This window comes from Centruroides sculpturatus, unplaced genomic scaffold (genome assembly GCF_000671375.1).
Source record: "Centruroides sculpturatus isolate CEXI.00-Female unplaced genomic scaffold, Cexi_2.0 scaffold827, whole genome shotgun sequence".
Lineage (NCBI taxonomy): Eukaryota > Metazoa > Arthropoda > Arachnida > Scorpiones > Buthidae > Centruroides > Centruroides sculpturatus.
In genome coordinates this window covers 50396-69212 of record NW_019385127.1, presented here as the reverse complement: position 1 = coordinate 69212, position 18817 = coordinate 50396, and the positions used below count along the sequence as shown (strand labels likewise).

Genomic DNA, 18817 nt, shown 5'->3' with positions numbered 1-18817 from the left:
GATGGCGCTAAATCGTTAATCATCGTCATCAAAAGACAAAATGTCTGATCAGCCAGATGTGTTGACAAAATCAGATATCGCTACAATTTTCAAACGTTTGCGTTCTATTCCGTCTAATAAGGTATGCTTTTATTCCATAAGCATTCTAGTAAAGCTATAGATTATTTTAATGATAATTTATGGCAATTTTTTATCATTTAATTCCTACATTAAAAATCCTGAATAATGTTTTGAAATTTATGAAGAAATAACTTTAAAAAACAACATTAAAAATATATATACATTATCCCTGATTACTGTTCTATAGTTCTATTTTAAATTCTTATGATAAAAGCTTACAACACATTGAAAATACACAAAATGTCATTTACAATATGGATATTATAATTATGAAATTGGGCCATCGTTATTATGTATACATTAGTAATAATATGTGGGAAATGCTGAAATTTTAGCATAATTTACTTGACAGTTTCTCATTTCTGTGATGGTGTAATTTGTTGAATAAATAATTATTTAGTCAGTGGTGTGTTATTCTATGGGCAAAAAGATCAGTTACCTGGGTCCCCACCAATGAGGCTGCAAACCAATCTATAAAAAATTCCCTGGGAGAAAAATATCCGAAGTCGACAATGACTGTGGGAGGCCCCGCAAAACTTAAAATGTGCCACCGAATTTGGCTTTGTCTACTTTCAATATTTACTTAATCTTTGATTTTTGAATTCTTTTTCTTTATTATATTCATTTCATTTGATTTCGAATTATGATAAGTTTTATTTTTTCCTGTTTGTTGATTTTAAATGCATGTTCAGCTAATTGTGAGGCAGTTTCCTTGTTTTTATTATGACATATTTTCTTTATTTTGTATCTGTTAAAATTATTATTATTATTAATACTGGATTTTCTAATCTAATGCATGAATATATATATATTTGTATGTATGTATGTATTTTAGCATAATATGTTGAAATATAATATATCATTAACCTATAAATTCACTTTTTCTTTCATCATTTTATCTAAATTATTTTTTAAGCTAAAGGAACCTTAATCTTGTATTAAGAAAGAAGTTTTATAATTACAGTTTTAAAATATATTTTTAATTTTACTGTATTCAAAGTTGTTTACCAAAGAGTAATAGCATTGTCAGATTTTTATTAAGCTGTTTTTATGCCATACGGGATCGCCATATATTATAAAATGGTGATTCTGTTTAGCTTTTGTAAACGTAAAATATGTAAGATGTTACCATATTTCTTATCATAATGTGATAAGTTGGCATGAGATGATGTAGGATCAATAAAATAATTTTCCATAATGTTACATTTCAAAAAGTTACAGCTTTATTTATGATTTTGCTAGTAAGTATTTATTAAGAAAATTTGGTAAAGTAGTAGGCATATTTCCAGATGCAAATGACACATTTCTGAATAGTGTTGTCATTAGGAGAAATTTCTGGATGTAAATGATGGTTCCATTTTTCTTCAGATGGTTAAAACTCAAATTAATATCTTACAGAATTGTTTGCTGTACATTCTAGAGAATATATCTTCCAGTTTACATTAAATCTATCTTCAGAAAGCAGTCAATAGGTAGGTTTAATTATAACTACCTGATATATTGTTCCTATAATTCATTTATGCATAGGATATTTAAAAAAGAATATATATATAAGAAAATTTCACCAGATATTGATATGAATAAATCTGAAATATTCAAAATATTTGAATTTTCTTATCTATCATCTTAATAAGCAAATTCATGCATTTGTTTAGTGTAGTCTAATTTTATGAAACATCAACTACTATTGTCCAATTTTCTATTGCATCATTTTTATATTAAACATTTTGAAAGACTTTAATATATTCTAAAGAAGCAAAATAACTATATAATTTAGCAAAAATCTTCTTCCACCCTGTAAAAATGCATTGCTGCATTTTTACAGGGTGGAAGAAGATTTTTGGAGATTGTATAAGAATTTGTTGTAATAAGACTAATAAAACATTTTTCATGGAAATGACTAACCATAAAAAATTTAGATATCACTCCATTTTCATTCTGTTTGAGAGAGTTAAAGTATTTCAACATTCTAGAATAGAGGTAAAAAATCCTTTTTAATTAGAAGACCATATCTCATTTCAGAGGTATCTCATAAATCCATACATTATATAGCAGGTTGCATATGTATGTTCAGTATACATATACAACAGAAAGATATACTTAAATTGTATTTAAATAATGCTTTATTGAAAAAACATTCATTCATAACTCAAAATTCAGGTCAACAAAATTAACAACTTACACCATTTTATAATTGTTGCCAGACCATAGTAGAAACCACAAAAGGCTGCAGATTTGTAAGATAAGTTATCTATTTATTATAATAATGAATATAGCATTATATATTTATCAAAGCAAGTCTATTTGACAAAAAATATCGAAAATTAGGTAAAAACATCAGTTTGATATATTAAAAATATTAAAGTTACTCATGTTCCAAATAATTTATTCCATTCTTATCCTACAACAATTTGATCTATTAGCTGTAAGTAATCTAATTGTCTCATACTATGATCATGTGAATAGGATCTCATTTTATCTGTCAAAGTTTTACTTTTTAAATTGTTTACGAAATTAGAGGTTGTGTACACCACAAACAATACTACAAAAACCCTATACATATAGCCCGATGGCATACAGCAGTGGTTGGCTTTTGTGTACACCACATTAATTAAATACAAACATGTGATAATTTGAAATGGATATTAAAAACTTATATAAACATATTTAATCAAGCTCCTAGTACTTTTGTTTGACATTTCAAACTTCTTCAGAAACATTCAGAATTTGGTACTTATGGGTTAAGAGGACGCCAGTTGGAAATAGCATTTTTTCCGAATAATGCAATTTTTTATTTGTCAAATTTAATACAATTGTTAAATCAAACAATAAATTACGATTTATAAAGATATAACAAAATTTCACAAATTGTAATAATAAACCACTTGAATATGCAAATTGTTTTGTAGTGTATATGGCAAATAGGTAATATCTATCATCCTAATTAATTTTTTTTCATTTTTACAACCTTATCAGTAAATTTTCTTCTTTTTAGATTTAAATTTACTAGTCTATTGTTATTTTGATATTTTCATTCAAAATTGCAACTTTGATCGCTATTTCCTACTGGCATCCTCTTAACCCATAAGTACCCAGAATTGCAATGTCATGCAATTAAAAGTACTCTAAGCCTGATTAAATCTGTTTACATTTGAGTTTTTAAATTAACACCTGTTTCAAATTATCACATCTCATATTAAAATACTTTACAGGTTTTTTTCCATTATCAAATAAAATGCTATTTCTTCTGCAATTTCAAATTGTATGCAAGTGTTAAGACACTAAGAATTGTTGTCATCATTCAGAAATATTAATTCAGATTGAATCTTTNATATATATATATATATATAATAAATCAGTCTATTTTTAACATAGCATAAAACTAATTTCTACTTAATTAATTAAATAAATATAAATTGTATTTTAATAGTTATTAAGGAAAGTACTGTCCATTATTATAAAATGTTTGCATTTATTTCAGCGAATAAAACTTGGTTAAATTAAAAAAGATATTTTTAATTAAACTATTCTTACCAGCTATGAATGAAAATGAAATGAAATATTTAAATTTTTTGTTTAGAAGTTTAATTTTAATCATTTACAAGTATAAGAAAGAGATCAAACAACAGAGATCAAATTTTATTGTTTATTTCTTTTTGAAAAACTGTTTACTTCATTTATTGCATATCTACTAAACATCTATTATTCAATTTTAAAATCGTATACATTTGAACAAAGAATTAATAACAAAATTTCTTGCATACTGTTAAAAGAAACCGATGAACTCAAAACCAGAAAAGATTACTTCGTTAGAGTTTCTTTTCTTTATTTTTAAGGATTAATCTTTTGAGTTCCTTTCTTTTGCTCAAAACAATGAAGTAATCTCAATGAGCAGTTTTTATTGTGACATCATCACAATGCCAAGCTGCAATTTTTAATCATCTTTTAATTTAAAAAATCATATGCCTTCCAGACCAGAAGTTCATATATAGTTAATTGGGCCTCCAGCCCCTAAGCTTTCTCTATCTGGTGTATCTCACTTGTCAGTTTAATCTGTCTAATGTTCTCAAGATTATTGAAGGACAGACAGATGACAATGGGAACATAGGTCTGAACATAGATTTACATGGGAACATAGATTTACAATGTAATTATAATTTTTGGGTTGCAATTTGAAAATTGCAACCCAAAAATTATAATTACATTGCAAATCTGATCATGTTTGTTCTGTTCTTGATGTAATTATCATGTTTATCTTTCCTTGAATAACATTGACATTTTTGAATTTATTTTTAAAGTCTCCTTTACTTTTTAAAGTTTAACTTTAAACCAACAATAAATTTATTTTTTGGAAATTGTGCCTTCTCCATATACTTATTTTAATGTAGAAATTTTGCAAAAAAAAATTCTAATTAAACTGTCTTGTCACACAACTCTATCAATAATAACCATAAATGAATAATGAAATGGTAAATAAGAGATTATATTGAATGAATTTAAGAAGTTAGTGCCACATATTTTATTTTTATATTATAGCATTTATCCTCTAGTACCAAGAAACAAGCTTTATAAGATATGCACATTGTCTGAAAAATTGTTATCATTATCAGACTTCTAAACACAATCTTTAATAATTTATTAAATCAAACAAACTTGTTGACTTCCTTACTATTTTGCTGATCATAGTACATTGTAGATCTTAAACTACTGTTTTTTGCTTTATAAGATGCCTGTTTTTATTATTTCTCAGATAAATTTTAAGTACATTCATCCTGCAAAGAATATTTTTTCCTCAAAAAATTAACATGAAAAATGGGATGCATACAATACAATAGTGCATTTTATAAGGCAAAAAATATAGTATTAATACTTTGAACAAAATTTAATCCTAGCCCTTTTTCAAATTTTAGACATTATAAAACATGATTGTTGAGGTATTTTAGATAATCAANTCTTACCAGCTATGAATGAAAATGAAATGAAATATTTAAATTTTTTGTTTAGAAGTTTAATTTTAATCATTTACAAGTATAAGAAAGAGATCAAACAACAGAGATCAAATTTTATTGTTTATTTCTTTTTGAAAAACTGTTTACTTCATTTATTGCATATCTACTAAACATCTATTATTCAATTTTAAAATCGTATACATTTGAACAAAGAATTAATAACAAAATTTCTTGCATACTGTTAAAAGAAACCGATGAACTCAAAACCAGAAAAGATTACTTCGTTAGAGTTTCTTTTCTTTATTTTTAAGGATTAATCTTTTGAGTTCCTTTCTTTTGCTCAAAACAATGAAGTAATCTCAATGAGCAGTTTTTATTGTGACATCATCACAATGCCAAGCTGCAATTTTTAATCATCTTTTAATTTAAAAAATCATATGCCTTCCAGACCAGAAGTTCATATATAGTTAATTGGGCCTCCAGCCCCTAAGCTTTCTCTATCTGGTGTATCTCACTTGTCAGTTTAATCTGTCTAATGTTCTCAAGATTATTGAAGGACAGACAGATGACAATGGGAACATAGGTCTGAACATAGATTTACATGGGAACATAGATTTACAATGTAATTATAATTTTTGGGTTGCAATTTGAAAATTGCAACCCAAAAATTATAATTACATTGCAAATCTGATCATGTTTGTTCTGTTCTTGATGTAATTATCATGTTTATCTTTCCTTGAATAACATTGACATTTTTGAATTTATTTTTAAAGTCTCCTTTACTTTTTAAAGTTTAACTTTAAACCAACAATAAATTTATTTTTTGGAAATTGTGCCTTCTCCATATACTTATTTTAATGTAGAAATTTTGCAAAAAAAAATTCTAATTAAACTGTCTTGTCACACAACTCTATCAATAATAACCATAATGAATAATGAAATGGTAAATAAGAGATTATATTGAATGAATTTAAGAAGTTAGTGCCACATATTTTATTTTTATATTATAGCATTTATCCTCTAGTACCAAGAAACAAGCTTTATAAGATATGCACATTGTCTGAAAAATTGTTATCATTATCAGACTTCTAAACACAATCTTTAATAATTTATTAAATCAAACAAACTTGTTGACTTCCTTACTATTTTGCTGATCATAGTACATTGTAGATCTTAAACTACTGTTTTTTGCTTTATAAGATGCCTGTTTTTATTATTTCTCAGATAAATTTTAAGTACATTCATCCTGCAAAGAATATTTTTTCCTCAAAAAATTAACATGAAAAATGGGATGCATACAATACAATAGTGCATTTTATAAGGCAAAAAATATAGTATTAATACTTTGAACAAAATTTAATCCTAGCCCTTTTTCAAATTTTAGACATTATAAAACATGATTGTTGAGGTATTTTAGATAATCAATAAACAGTAAAATTAGTGACTATTGTGTTGATTCTAATATTATTAATCAAAAACATTTTTTTATCATTATTTCCTATTAATGAGATTACTTAGTGTTTTCTTTAAATGATTTTTATAAATAAAATTTGATTAGTTTTTTGTTCTGATTTGTATTTTTAATTATTCTGAATTCTTAAACAAATTATAAAATTATATAAATTGTATAATAAATTCAGAAACAATTTTAAAATAAAATTAAAAACAAATTTTTATAAATTCTCTAATACATATATTGAAACAAATACAAATAATTTTTAAAATTCCATTCCCAGCTCTGTTATAAGAGAGGGAAAGTATGGCAATTGGTCAAAAAATGATTCCTCCAAGACTATATTTTTTTTCGACTTGAGACCTTGAAACATTGAGAAATACAAAAAAAATTGGGATTTTTTTCTGTATGTACAGTATGGATGTTTGTGTGGGGGACACGATTTTGTTTATCCTCTTTGAAGCTTGATAACTCCTGTGATTTCTGTCAAAAATTTCTGAAATTTTGCAGGAAGCTTTGTTTATTAGGAGGAATGATGCTATTAAATTCTGGTGGTTAAAGATCAAGGAGCTGGGGAGATAAGGGGGGCTGTGGGTTATATTTTGATTAGGGTTGGACTTAACGAAAATTTTACTCATTAGAATTTACAATTTTTTATAAAATCCATTCCTAACCTCAAATTAAAACATTTTGACATTTTACAATAATTAAAAATATTTTATTTAAAAAACTTTTTATATCATAACAGATGGTGCCACACATGCAGTTTTAAATGTTTCCAGGAATGTTAAGCATCATTGCTGGATTTTTTGATAAAAGAAAACATTCAGAAAATATTCTAATATAATTTAAAAAGGATATATTATTTGGGATAAAAATCCAAGTTATTATATCCCAAATAATATATTATAAAATTAATACTTTCAAATGTTGAAAATTAAGAAATCAGTATATTATTTTAAATTAAATTTATATTAAATCTTAAACCAAAGTAAATTTGCATAATAAACATAATAAAATGTAACATTTATATACAAAACACAATAACAATTATGCATAATTTTTTTTTTTCTCACTTTTATATCAAATAGAATTACATAATAAAATCTTTAATTATAAAAGGATGCAGATTAAATTACTGTTGATGAATTTAGATTTACAGAAAGATTTACAGATGATTATTTATTAATAAATATAAATATTAGGAAAAAATAATAAATCTACTACTAATAAACATAAAAATAATCAATACTGAAAAAACTTAAGTTCTAACACATTGTTACATATGAAATGTAATATTTTGTGACAGAATACAAAAAATATGTAATAGAATATCTATAGATGAACATAATCAAAAAAAATAGGTGATATGTTTAAGATGTAACTATTAAATAATTATCTTTCTATATATAATTATGACATTTCGGTTTAAAAAGTGAGTAAACAAAATGACTGATGCCGAGAGAATTTATATTAAAAAATTAATACAAAAATTTTAAAAAATAAAATAAATACATAATAGCTTTATTTAATAAAACCATGATCTTTATATATATTAAAAATTAAGTATCACAGATTACTGATTGATTAGAATGACCCACTTGAATAAGTAAAAATAATTTTTATTTATAGTTGTTTATATTAAACAGATTAGAAACAAATTAATAGTAAAAAAATCTTTGCTTTTAAAAGTTTTTGTATAATTCTATAAATACTTAATTGTTTTTATTACTGTCAGTTAATTATGTTGTTTTTTTTACAATTTTGTAAACACGAAATTATAACTTAACCTTTCTTGACAATAAAGTAAAATAAAACTTTTTTTTTTTTTCAAAATTGTCTTGGTTTGATTTCCATTTACTGATTTATACATTTTACATAAAATAAATACATGAAAAATCATTCACTGATTGAGAAATTTGAATTGGTTTAGCAAGGTTAAGAAAGGAAAACTTCACAAAGAATCTGAAAATGTGGGTCAAAATTAGAAAGTGCAATTATTTAAAATTAATCAATAAAAATATTCTGATAAACATCATTATAACTTTTGAACTTCTTGTTTAAAAAATAAAAAAAAAAATTAAGCTTACACCTTAAACTACTTTATTTGCAATTTAAGGAATAATTTCTAATTGGAGGTGGTTTTTATGTTAAGGAAAGATCAAATAAACTATAGCTATTTACAATGTTTTCAAAGCATTTTTTGTTTTAATAACTTAAATATGTAACTAGGCATTTTAATGAACTTACAAATAAAATTTTAAATAAATAGAGGTAGAAATTTTTGTTTAATTTTAATATGCTTACACATTGCATAAGAATAAAATGCTTTTCGACAATTTTCAACTATAAACATATTTGTTACATAAAGAATTTTTAATGTTAATGAAGTGATATAAATATATTTAAAATTTATCTTAGAACATATTTAACATTCTCTAAGATGATAATTGATGAATATTCAAAAAAGAATTTTGTGAATAATAAAAATATAGAAAATATAGAAAATATTTTAGACTGAATTTTTATTGAACCTAAGTGTAATTCATTTTTATACTGTTGTATTGAGAACTGTTATTATTTAGTATAGTAAAAATTGTTTAAAATGAACCTTCTACAAAACTGAAACTCATCTAAACAGAAAATAAATCTTAGAATTGAAGAATTTGCTTTTATAAGCCAGAAACCTGTCTAATGCAGAAACTTTTTGGAACTAATTGCATAACATAATATGGGTAAAGTAGAATTCTAAATTCTAATTAATGCTGTAACTTGCAGGCTTTGGTTTTGATAGACTAAGTCTTGTTACCAAGTACTAAATGTTTTTTTAAGATTATATTTTTATTATCATGAAAATATTTGGGACAAGACAACAGTTTTAAGTAACTATAAAAGTTACTTAATAAAAACACAACCCTCTGTAAAACAGAAACCTGCCAGTAAAGAAAATTCTGGCCAGTACCTTCATATTCTGTTTTAAACATATTTTGCTGTATTAAATTACAAACTAAAAACAGCTTCAAATATTTGATAACTTAAATGGTAATTTAATTTTAACTTTCAGTTTTAGATTTTGGATTGGAATGTGTTATTTTAGGCTTATAACTGTATAGTTAATTAATTCTAAAGTTATAATTGTATAATAATAATTTATAATAAGTGATTTTATTACATTAAAAATCACCAGTTGTAGTGATATTTAAAAAACAAAAACAATCATTAGACTTTAAAATTTAATGTAGATGTATAATACTAACTGATATTATATATTGTAAACTTTTAATCTATAACCTATATTATGTTAATATGATTCCTAAAATATTAAGGTTGAGGCTTATTCACAAATAATATGGTACTCTATTCAGATGCAATCACACAAAGAGTAAAGCTACTGCTTTACAAGTTTATTGCTGTCAGTTATTATTTTGTTTGGTTTCAACCATTTATATAGTAGCATTTTCTATTAAGTTTGTTGCTGGTTTGGAAATTCTGTCAAACTGATGAGGAGCTTGGCTCAAAATGCATCTTTGACAAACTGACAGCAATAAAAAAACATCTAAAATAGTTAGTAGCTTTACTCCTTGTGTATTGCATCCACATTATTTGTGAATAAGCCTCAGCCTTAATAACAAGTATATATGGATTTTGATACTCATTGAATTCCTAAAATAGTAAATTCTAATCCAAAAAATCTGAAAATGAAACTTTAAAATAAAAACACTTAAACATTTTGAGGAAAATTTCTTAAATTAATATTATGTAGAAAGATTAGCTTATCATCATTATTTTATCTAACAATTTAATTTTCCATCTCAGTAAAAATTGACATTAATAAACAATTTAATACACTATATATGTTATAGTATGTTGCAACGTATTTAAAAATGATAATCTAACACTAAAAATATAAGAATAAAATATTCATATGTTTATATTAAAAACTTGTGCTTATTAAAATAAAGATCTTTAAAGATATTAATTAATGTTGATGAATCATCAGTTAAATTCAAAGTGGCATAATTATGAGATTTTTTCATCAACTGTTGTAATATTTTTGTATGGCAACAGTTACAAAGTCAGATATGAAAAACTGCAAATATACAACTCACCAAACCATCACCAGTTCATGACACGATGTTGATGTCATGTCATGAACTGGTGAGTGGTATATTTACAATAACTCAGTTTTTGTGATATATTGAAAAACTTCATTTTAAATATTCTTGGAAATTTTTGTCTATATAAATAAAACTCAATAATAAATTGAAGCTCTCAGGGATTGTAGTACTAACCCTCAGAATCACATTTCTAAGGGTCTAATTAAGTTTGAATGTTTCAAAAAATTATAAAATCATATGAATAGGTTTGTGTTAATATTTTTTCCCTCTGATCATTGCCTGTAGATGTGGCTGGCTGCCATCTCATCATTTTTAGGATTGTTTTTCAAACATTCAAAATCAATTACCTCAGAATCATGATTCTGAGGGTTAGCACTGTACCTCCCCATGGGCTTCAATTATATTTTTATAGATTGTAATAATGTCTACATTATTGCATTATAACTTAGGACAAAACTCAGAGTAATTTTATTGTCTTCTCTTATTTTTATGTATTTAACAGCTTAATACTACTATATATTTTTTTTTTAACTAAGACAATATAAGTTCCTCTCCTTAGGAAAATTAATAAATTATTGAAAGATTTTTTCAAAGAAGGAGAAAAACAGATATTCTGAATAATTGAAAGTACAAATATACATTGCTATAATTCAAAATATGAGCTATATACTGGGATAAGTAATATACAGTATTCTTTATTCTTTATTTATTAATGCAGGAGATGTCTCAAGAAAAATAATTGCCACCCCGATACAACAAAACTAAACAAAATGGCCCATTAAAAATAATAAATTTGTAATTATTTTAAAATATTTCATACAATTACAAAAAACCATTTAAAAATGTGAAGAAATATCAGAACATAAAAATATACAAATGTAAAAAAAAATCATGTAGAAATTTAGAAAATTATTATATAGTATAATATTTATGGTACTAGATGTAGCATGCTTTTTATATTGACAGAAAAAGAAGGAATAAATAGTAATATTGAAATGATAAAATATAACATGTCGTCGTGAACTACTTATAGTTAGAACAGACAGAGTTCTTAGGTTTATATAGTAAGATGGAAGCAAGCCATTATGGCATTTATGTAAATAACTGATCAAAGTAAGAAATTTGTTTAGTAAGATCAGGAAGTCAGAAGTGAATATGAGCAACATCAGGTGGATCAGTGAAATGGCTTATTTCGGATAAGATACATTTTAGAAAGTTCAGTATTTGATTTTTTCAATAGGGAATATTTGAATATTGAAATTCAAGACTGAATATTACTGAAATAGATAACATGGAGGGCAATATATATTATAACAAACAATTATTTGTGACATTAGGCTGCAAATTTTTAATCATATTTTTAATTTATTTAATTTAAAATATATGCTCTTCACCTCAAATTAGTAGTGTCTTTCCCTTGTAAATCATACTTTTTCTTTGACAATAGAGTTGTGCAGGCCATCTATCTAAAACCTTTCAGGGGAAATTTTTGAATTGAAATAACACTACTTACAGTTTGCATCAGAAGTTTGTATATAGTTAATCAGGACCTTCTTCCCCTAAGGTTACCATATTTGGTTTCATCTTTCATCTAGCAAACTCCATTCTCAAGATTATGGAAAGACAGACAGACAACAGTGGGAATTTATAGGTCTACAATTTTTTAAAATTGTAGCCTAATAATTGATTCTTTTTATTTATATATATATTTATTTAATACACTGGTGCTTACTAATCCAAATCTGTGCTAATTAAAACCAATTTTGTTCATTTTTCCACTAAATGTTTCAACCAAAAACAAAAAGAAATCACAGTTTTTTTTCAAAATGTGTAAAATTTATAAAATTAATATGTATTTTACATTTTAACATTAATGTATGTACCGACTACAATATAACATTTTAAAAAGTATATGTACAGTACTTGTCTATTGCCTTCTCTTTGACTTCCTTTTCTTTGTATAATTCTATCTGATTAGTACTGTACAATAATTAATTATTTTGGATTCAAACGAATTAAATTTAAATTTCTATTCTTGTGAATCTAGTTCTATTCAAAATTCTACTTTGAATAAACTAGAATTTTGAATCAAAAAGATGTTTTATTGTAGTTATATTTTACAATTGACTTTTTTAAAGAGTAAAAAAGATACATAAATCTTATTTACTCTTAAGAGTAAATTATTTCAATATTATATTTTGATTTTGAAGTTTTATAGTTTTGATGTTATTCAAACATTGCTTTTATACTTGACACAATAAATGTTAGATGAAAACATTTAAGCTGCTTTATGAAACTTAAGTAAATATCAAACTGTAAACATAATATTGAGACATTGATGTAGTTATTTTGTACTCATTTTTTTATTATAAATAACTTATAAAGATCCACATTAGACATTGTCCTAAATTAAATGCTCAAAAAATATACCTGTAAATGTTACAAGTATAGAAACTGCCGTCATTCATGTGTAGATCAATTGTTTTCAAATTATTACTGTTTTCTCTTAGATGTACACAAAACACAATAAAATAGGAAACCTTCATTTGATGATTATGTTTTACATTTGTAATTACTTTGCTGTGGAAAGTTGTTATTACAGCTTTATTTCATAACTAATTATTCCAAAATTTTTTTCATTATAAACAGTTTGAAGGAATTATTATCACATTATATTCACTTTAAAGGAACTGTAAAAATTTTACCACCAAGAGTGTGTTTGAAAACTTAAATATTGTTTTATTAAAAATGACATTGGCACTGATACCAAAACTGTATATAATGAAAATTCTTGACACCACTATTACAAGTTTTAATGTCGGAACAATTATTTGATGTCCCCGATATCATGACTTTCCATAGCAAAATAATTATGAATGTAAAACGTAGTCATTGAATGAAGGTTTCCTATTGTATTGTGTTTCATGTACAGTACATCTAAGATAAAATGATAATAATTTGAAAATGATTGATCTATGCATGTGTGACAGCAGTTTCTGTACATGTAAGGTTTACAGGTATATTTTTGGGGGATATTACTGGTTTTTTTTTTTCATTTTGTGTGCTTTATAAACAGTTACATTAGTTCACTCAGCTACAATGTAATTTATCTGTGGAAGGCCATAAGATGAAAAATGTCACACATGGATTCTCCATAGTGAAGAAATAAATAGAAATATAAATTTGAAAATATTTGATATATTTGAAATATATTTCAAATTATTGTTCAGAGCAACTGACAAGGGTTTAATTTTTCCAACGACACCTTTAAATGGTATCTATGGGAAATGCTCTAATTTAGATGAATTAAATATTTTCAACAAATGAAATTACATTTATCTATGATTATCCTGTAGTATATTAAGTCAAATATTTATTGTATCCATTTACTAGATTGTTATTCTTTGCCTATATTTAAAAATTTGCCAAGCCATACTTAATGTATTGTATTTATTTGTCAGTTAACTAATTTGTGAACCATATTTTTTTCATAGAAAGTTGTTTTCTATGAAAAAATATTTTAGAAAGTGAACTGTGAGCATTTAAAATATCTTTTGAATTATCAGTTATCCAAATAATTTATGATAGGATGCTATTCAAATTGGATTTTATATAAAATCAACCTCAGATTTCAAACAGTTCGGTTTAATGAACAAAATTCTGAATGCCTTATTTGACTTGGTTGCCATGCAATAACTCAGTTGTTGAATAAGCTACTTGGCAAGCTGACCACAGATTAGAGCAACACAGACAGTTAACGCCCTATATGTCCTGTGTTAAAAGTCAATGACCCACCCAATCAATGATGGGACTACCGATTCGTGGCGCCAAGATTGCTTCACGTCACTAGATGTCATGACACAAACATTGATGACGTTGTTATTCAAATTAGATTTCAGTGTGCATGCAGCTAAGATACTACCATCATTTTTTTGGTGCACATCATAATTGAATTTAAATCAAATTAATTAATTAAAAACCACATTAATTGACATTTGCGTAATATAAATGACCTCTGTTAATCCATGTTTAAAGATGCTTAACTCAAATAATGAAAATTTGCTAATATAATATAATAATATTTGCTTTAATATTTATTAATACTAGGTATAAGTTAATTAAAATTAAAAATAATAGATAATCAAAACTCTGGTTTTTACACCGAAACTGAAATTAAAAATAAAATAAAATTTAATTAATTATTAAAGTTTAAATTTAAGTCAAAGCAATTGAAACATAATACAGTCGACTCCCCCCTATAAGACAGTAGATACGTTCCATTTTTTATGAAATTGATGTTTTAGGAGACCTTGCCAATCACAGCCCAACACGTGTGAAGTTTACAGACTACGGCAGTTTGAAAGGTATTCCATAAAATTAATCGATTCCTAGACTAATTCGACTCAACATTTCCAAAATATGTATATTTTTTTGGGAATAATCCGTATAAACTATGATATAAACAAAAAATTGTAGGATTACTTACCGAGTGTGCACCGTTCGACGTCGCCACTGCTTAAGCTTGTTTTCGTTGCGGAGCAGTGCACCAAATGGTGGGCGTGATTTCTGATAAGTTATTTTTCTGCGAAAAATTCGTTGAACTTTGGAGACATCATTAATATAAATAATTTTTATGGCCATTGAATAAGAAATGTTTCTTTCACAAGAAATGCATAAAATTAGTGCAGTATTAGACTTACGGTACCTAATTTACATACTGTACAGACGATAGTAAACTCAACTTACTAGCCTAAACTCTCCGTAGCGTGGCGCTGGACGGCAGAAAGTATATATATAATTATAATAAAGTTACAATAAATTAAGTTAATATATAATTATATGTACAGTACCTAATTTATATATAATTAATATATAATTATATGTACAGTACCTAATTTATATATAATACTGTACAGATGACAGTAAACTCAATTTACCCACCTAAACTCTCCATAGCGTGGCGCTGGATGGCGGAAAGTAGTTCGGCTGTTCGATGACATTTTACCAAATCATAGGAGTTTTTTTTACCATGTTTGTACGGATACTGTCAAATTTTTTCGCTGTCATATAGGAATCCGAACTATAGGAATCCATGTTATAGGGGGTCAACTGTATTTCAGAAAGTGTGGATAAAGTATTTGTTGTCAGTCTTGATTGATTTAATTATATTTTATCCAGGCAGAATCAAGTCTGTCTATAGCATTTTTTGTAAAGTGATGATTTTGGTTTCAGTAACAGAACATTTTGCTTTTAATACTTTGTGTGTGTGTGTGTGTGTGTGTGTGTGTATATACACACACAGTGGTGTCAGAATTAGTACACCACTGCCAGAGCCACACACATTACTATATTCATTGTATATATATAATACCACTGTGTGATTCTACTTTGATTTTTCCTTCTTAGACCAAGTAGTTTATGCCTACTATATGAGTTTTGAGCATTTTTGGATGGCAATGATGTGATCTCGTGAGACTAGGGTAAGAGGATGGAATAGGAAAGGACGAGATTCGCTCAACACAATTTACTACACTTAAATGTTTATTAGATGGCATGAAAGTTGGTACAACACATTACACAGGGTATTTGTGGTTTTGCAGAGAGAGATTACAAATTTTTGGTACCTTACAAATTGGAACTAGAATCCCCATTGAGGATCTTTGGAATGTAGTCCTTCAGTTAGCAGTTTGGGAGAGAAGTAGAGGGATGACAAGGAATCTGAGGACACAGAAGAGCACTAATCCAAGAGGTACACAAACACACTAAACTGAATAGTTGAAAGGACGGGCAACGACTGACTGAAATCGGCCTTTCTTCATCATATTCAAAGCAGCAAATACCTTAAAAGTGGCCAAGAGTTGTGGGAAAGGTGTCACTACCAACTTTGAGAAAGCACAAGTTGACACTCTCTCAGGTCAGAAAGTTGACATATACTAGCTTCTGATGAGGTTATCCTTGTATTGTTTTCCTTTTACTTGTTCAATTCTCACAATAATTTTATATTTCATATATGTATATAATAAGCCAATACTAACAGATTATATCTGATAGTTGTTTGCTTATTACATATGTACAGTATATCAGATTTATAGATGTTGGTTTATGTATATTATATATAATGTCATATTGCTTTTGTAGGCATTTTTATGCATGAAGAAAAGGTAAAAAGTGAGCTTTGTTTTGAGGGTCGGGAATAGATTAATCCATTTTATATTGTTTCTTTGTTTTGGTTTAAGAACAACTTTTAGGAACAAATAAAATTTGAAACCAGGGTTTGACTATTTGTAAATACAGTAGAGCATCGTTTATCTGAATGTCCATCAACCAAAATGCCAATTAACTGAAAGCTTTCCAGACGGCAAATTTAAATTTCTGCTAGTGCTGTGGTGCTGCAATCTTTGGCTATGTCTTGGGCTACTCCAATATTATTTTTATTGGTGTGTGTGTGTGTGTAACGCACCGTTTACGAAAACAAAAAAAAAGAGGGGTTACACAATATTAGGGTTTAAGTACCAGGCCTGGACTTGTCAAATTAAAACAATAATTTCCAAAACCACAGATAATAATTCACAATAAATATAAGTTTTATTATATTGAAAAAAAACAATAATGGGTTAATTGTCCCAACCAGGGCTGTGGAGTCGGAGTCGGAGTCATCAAAAAATCTTCCGACTCCAACTCCTTTTTACTTACCAACTTGTTATGTATGTAAAATGGAAAAGTATTGGAATCGTGTCAAATTTGACCCTCCAAGTTTTTTTTTGCAAATCTACACGTTTGGAGACCTCCCGAACCCCTCAGAAAAGTCAATAAAGGGGAAAAATTCGCGCACGCGTGTGTGTGTTGGCATCTAATTTGTTTAATTTCTTTATTTTCTGTTCTGAGATATTAAACAATATCTCAGAACTGGTAAAGTTTAAGAAACAAAATGTGGCACTGTAGCTTGTGTATAAAGGGGCATTAATACTATTAAATTTTGGTTCTTAATTAAAGGTTGACAGGGTGAAGACATAAAAGTGGTCATGTGCCATATCTCTTAATGAATATTTTACTCGTTATTAGCGTTGAAAATTTAAAAAAATAAAATAAAACTCGTCTTTACCCTCAAAGTCAGCTTTTTTGCCATTTTATAATAGTACAATAAAACCCATTAAGATGTTCTCGCTTAAGATGTTAGAATGTGTATGGGGACATGATTTAATTCAACCACTTTGACACTTAATAACTAACTCCTGTGTTAAACCATCTGACTCCGATTCTGACCACAGAAATTATTAGGCTTCAAACAAGGTGAACAAAATCACGCCCTCCCACACACAGTCTAACATCCACACATATAGAAAAAACCTGGAATCGTTTGCATATCTCAAAATTTCAAGGTGTTCTGAGTCCAGAAACGTAAAAATTTGGGAGGGGTCATTTTTTGAGCGAGCGCTACACTTTCCCTCTGTTATATATAACAGCTGAAAAAGTAAAAATTGTCGAATACATATTTATATATTACTTAGTGAAGTCTTTTAGCTTTGGAATAAAAAGTTTCTATGCTCTATCTTTATTACAACTCTATTTATTGAATATTTTATTCTGAGGTCACATGATGACATCAGAATTTCCAGGTCTCTTTCGGTAACAAGTCTGCCCCTAGTTGGAGTCGGATGGTAAGGAAAAGTCGGAGTTGGAGTCTGTAGATTTTTACGCAACTCCACAGCCTTGGTCCCAACAGTTAGTTGAATAATTGAAAGCAACAACTAAAATCAATAATCCAAAAAAATCGTACTTATAATATCAAATCAAAGAAAACTTTTTATCTCCACCTCAAAAGGATCCTACAGCCAAAATATACGGCTTCTGCTAAGTGATCACAGACGTCTCAACAACCGTCATCGCCAGAAGCTACTACTCTCTCCGTAGTCGATGTGCCACCTTTTATTTAACGTTTAGTGCAGCTCCGCACTGTCTTAATTTACATACATTTGCGTGACAGGATCAGGCAAGGATGCAAACTAAGTTTGCTTTTCTTTCTTTGCCACCTGCGCTTAGGAGTTTGTCCTTAACTAAAAAGAACCCCGAAAAGAAAATAATTAAATAAAATAATGCCCCAAAACATAAAATAACGGTTGGACATTGACTCCTTTACATGTGTTTTAGCTGGCAGCATTGGCGCGACCATGAGAAGG

The 18817-nt window shown here is 27.0% G+C and overlaps 1 protein-coding gene across 1 annotated transcript in view; it reads left to right on the top strand.

Annotated features, from left to right (window-relative positions):
* The window catches only part of LOC111635154 (ADP-ribosylation factor GTPase-activating protein 2-like), a 53662-nt gene continuing 34845 nt past the window's right edge, over positions 1–18817 (top strand). The window contains exon 1 of the mRNA XM_023380021.1: positions 1–121. Within this exon, the coding sequence (XP_023235789.1) occupies positions 41–121 (81 nt within the window). The 5' untranslated portion in view covers positions 1–40. The remainder of the gene's footprint in view (positions 122–18817) is intronic.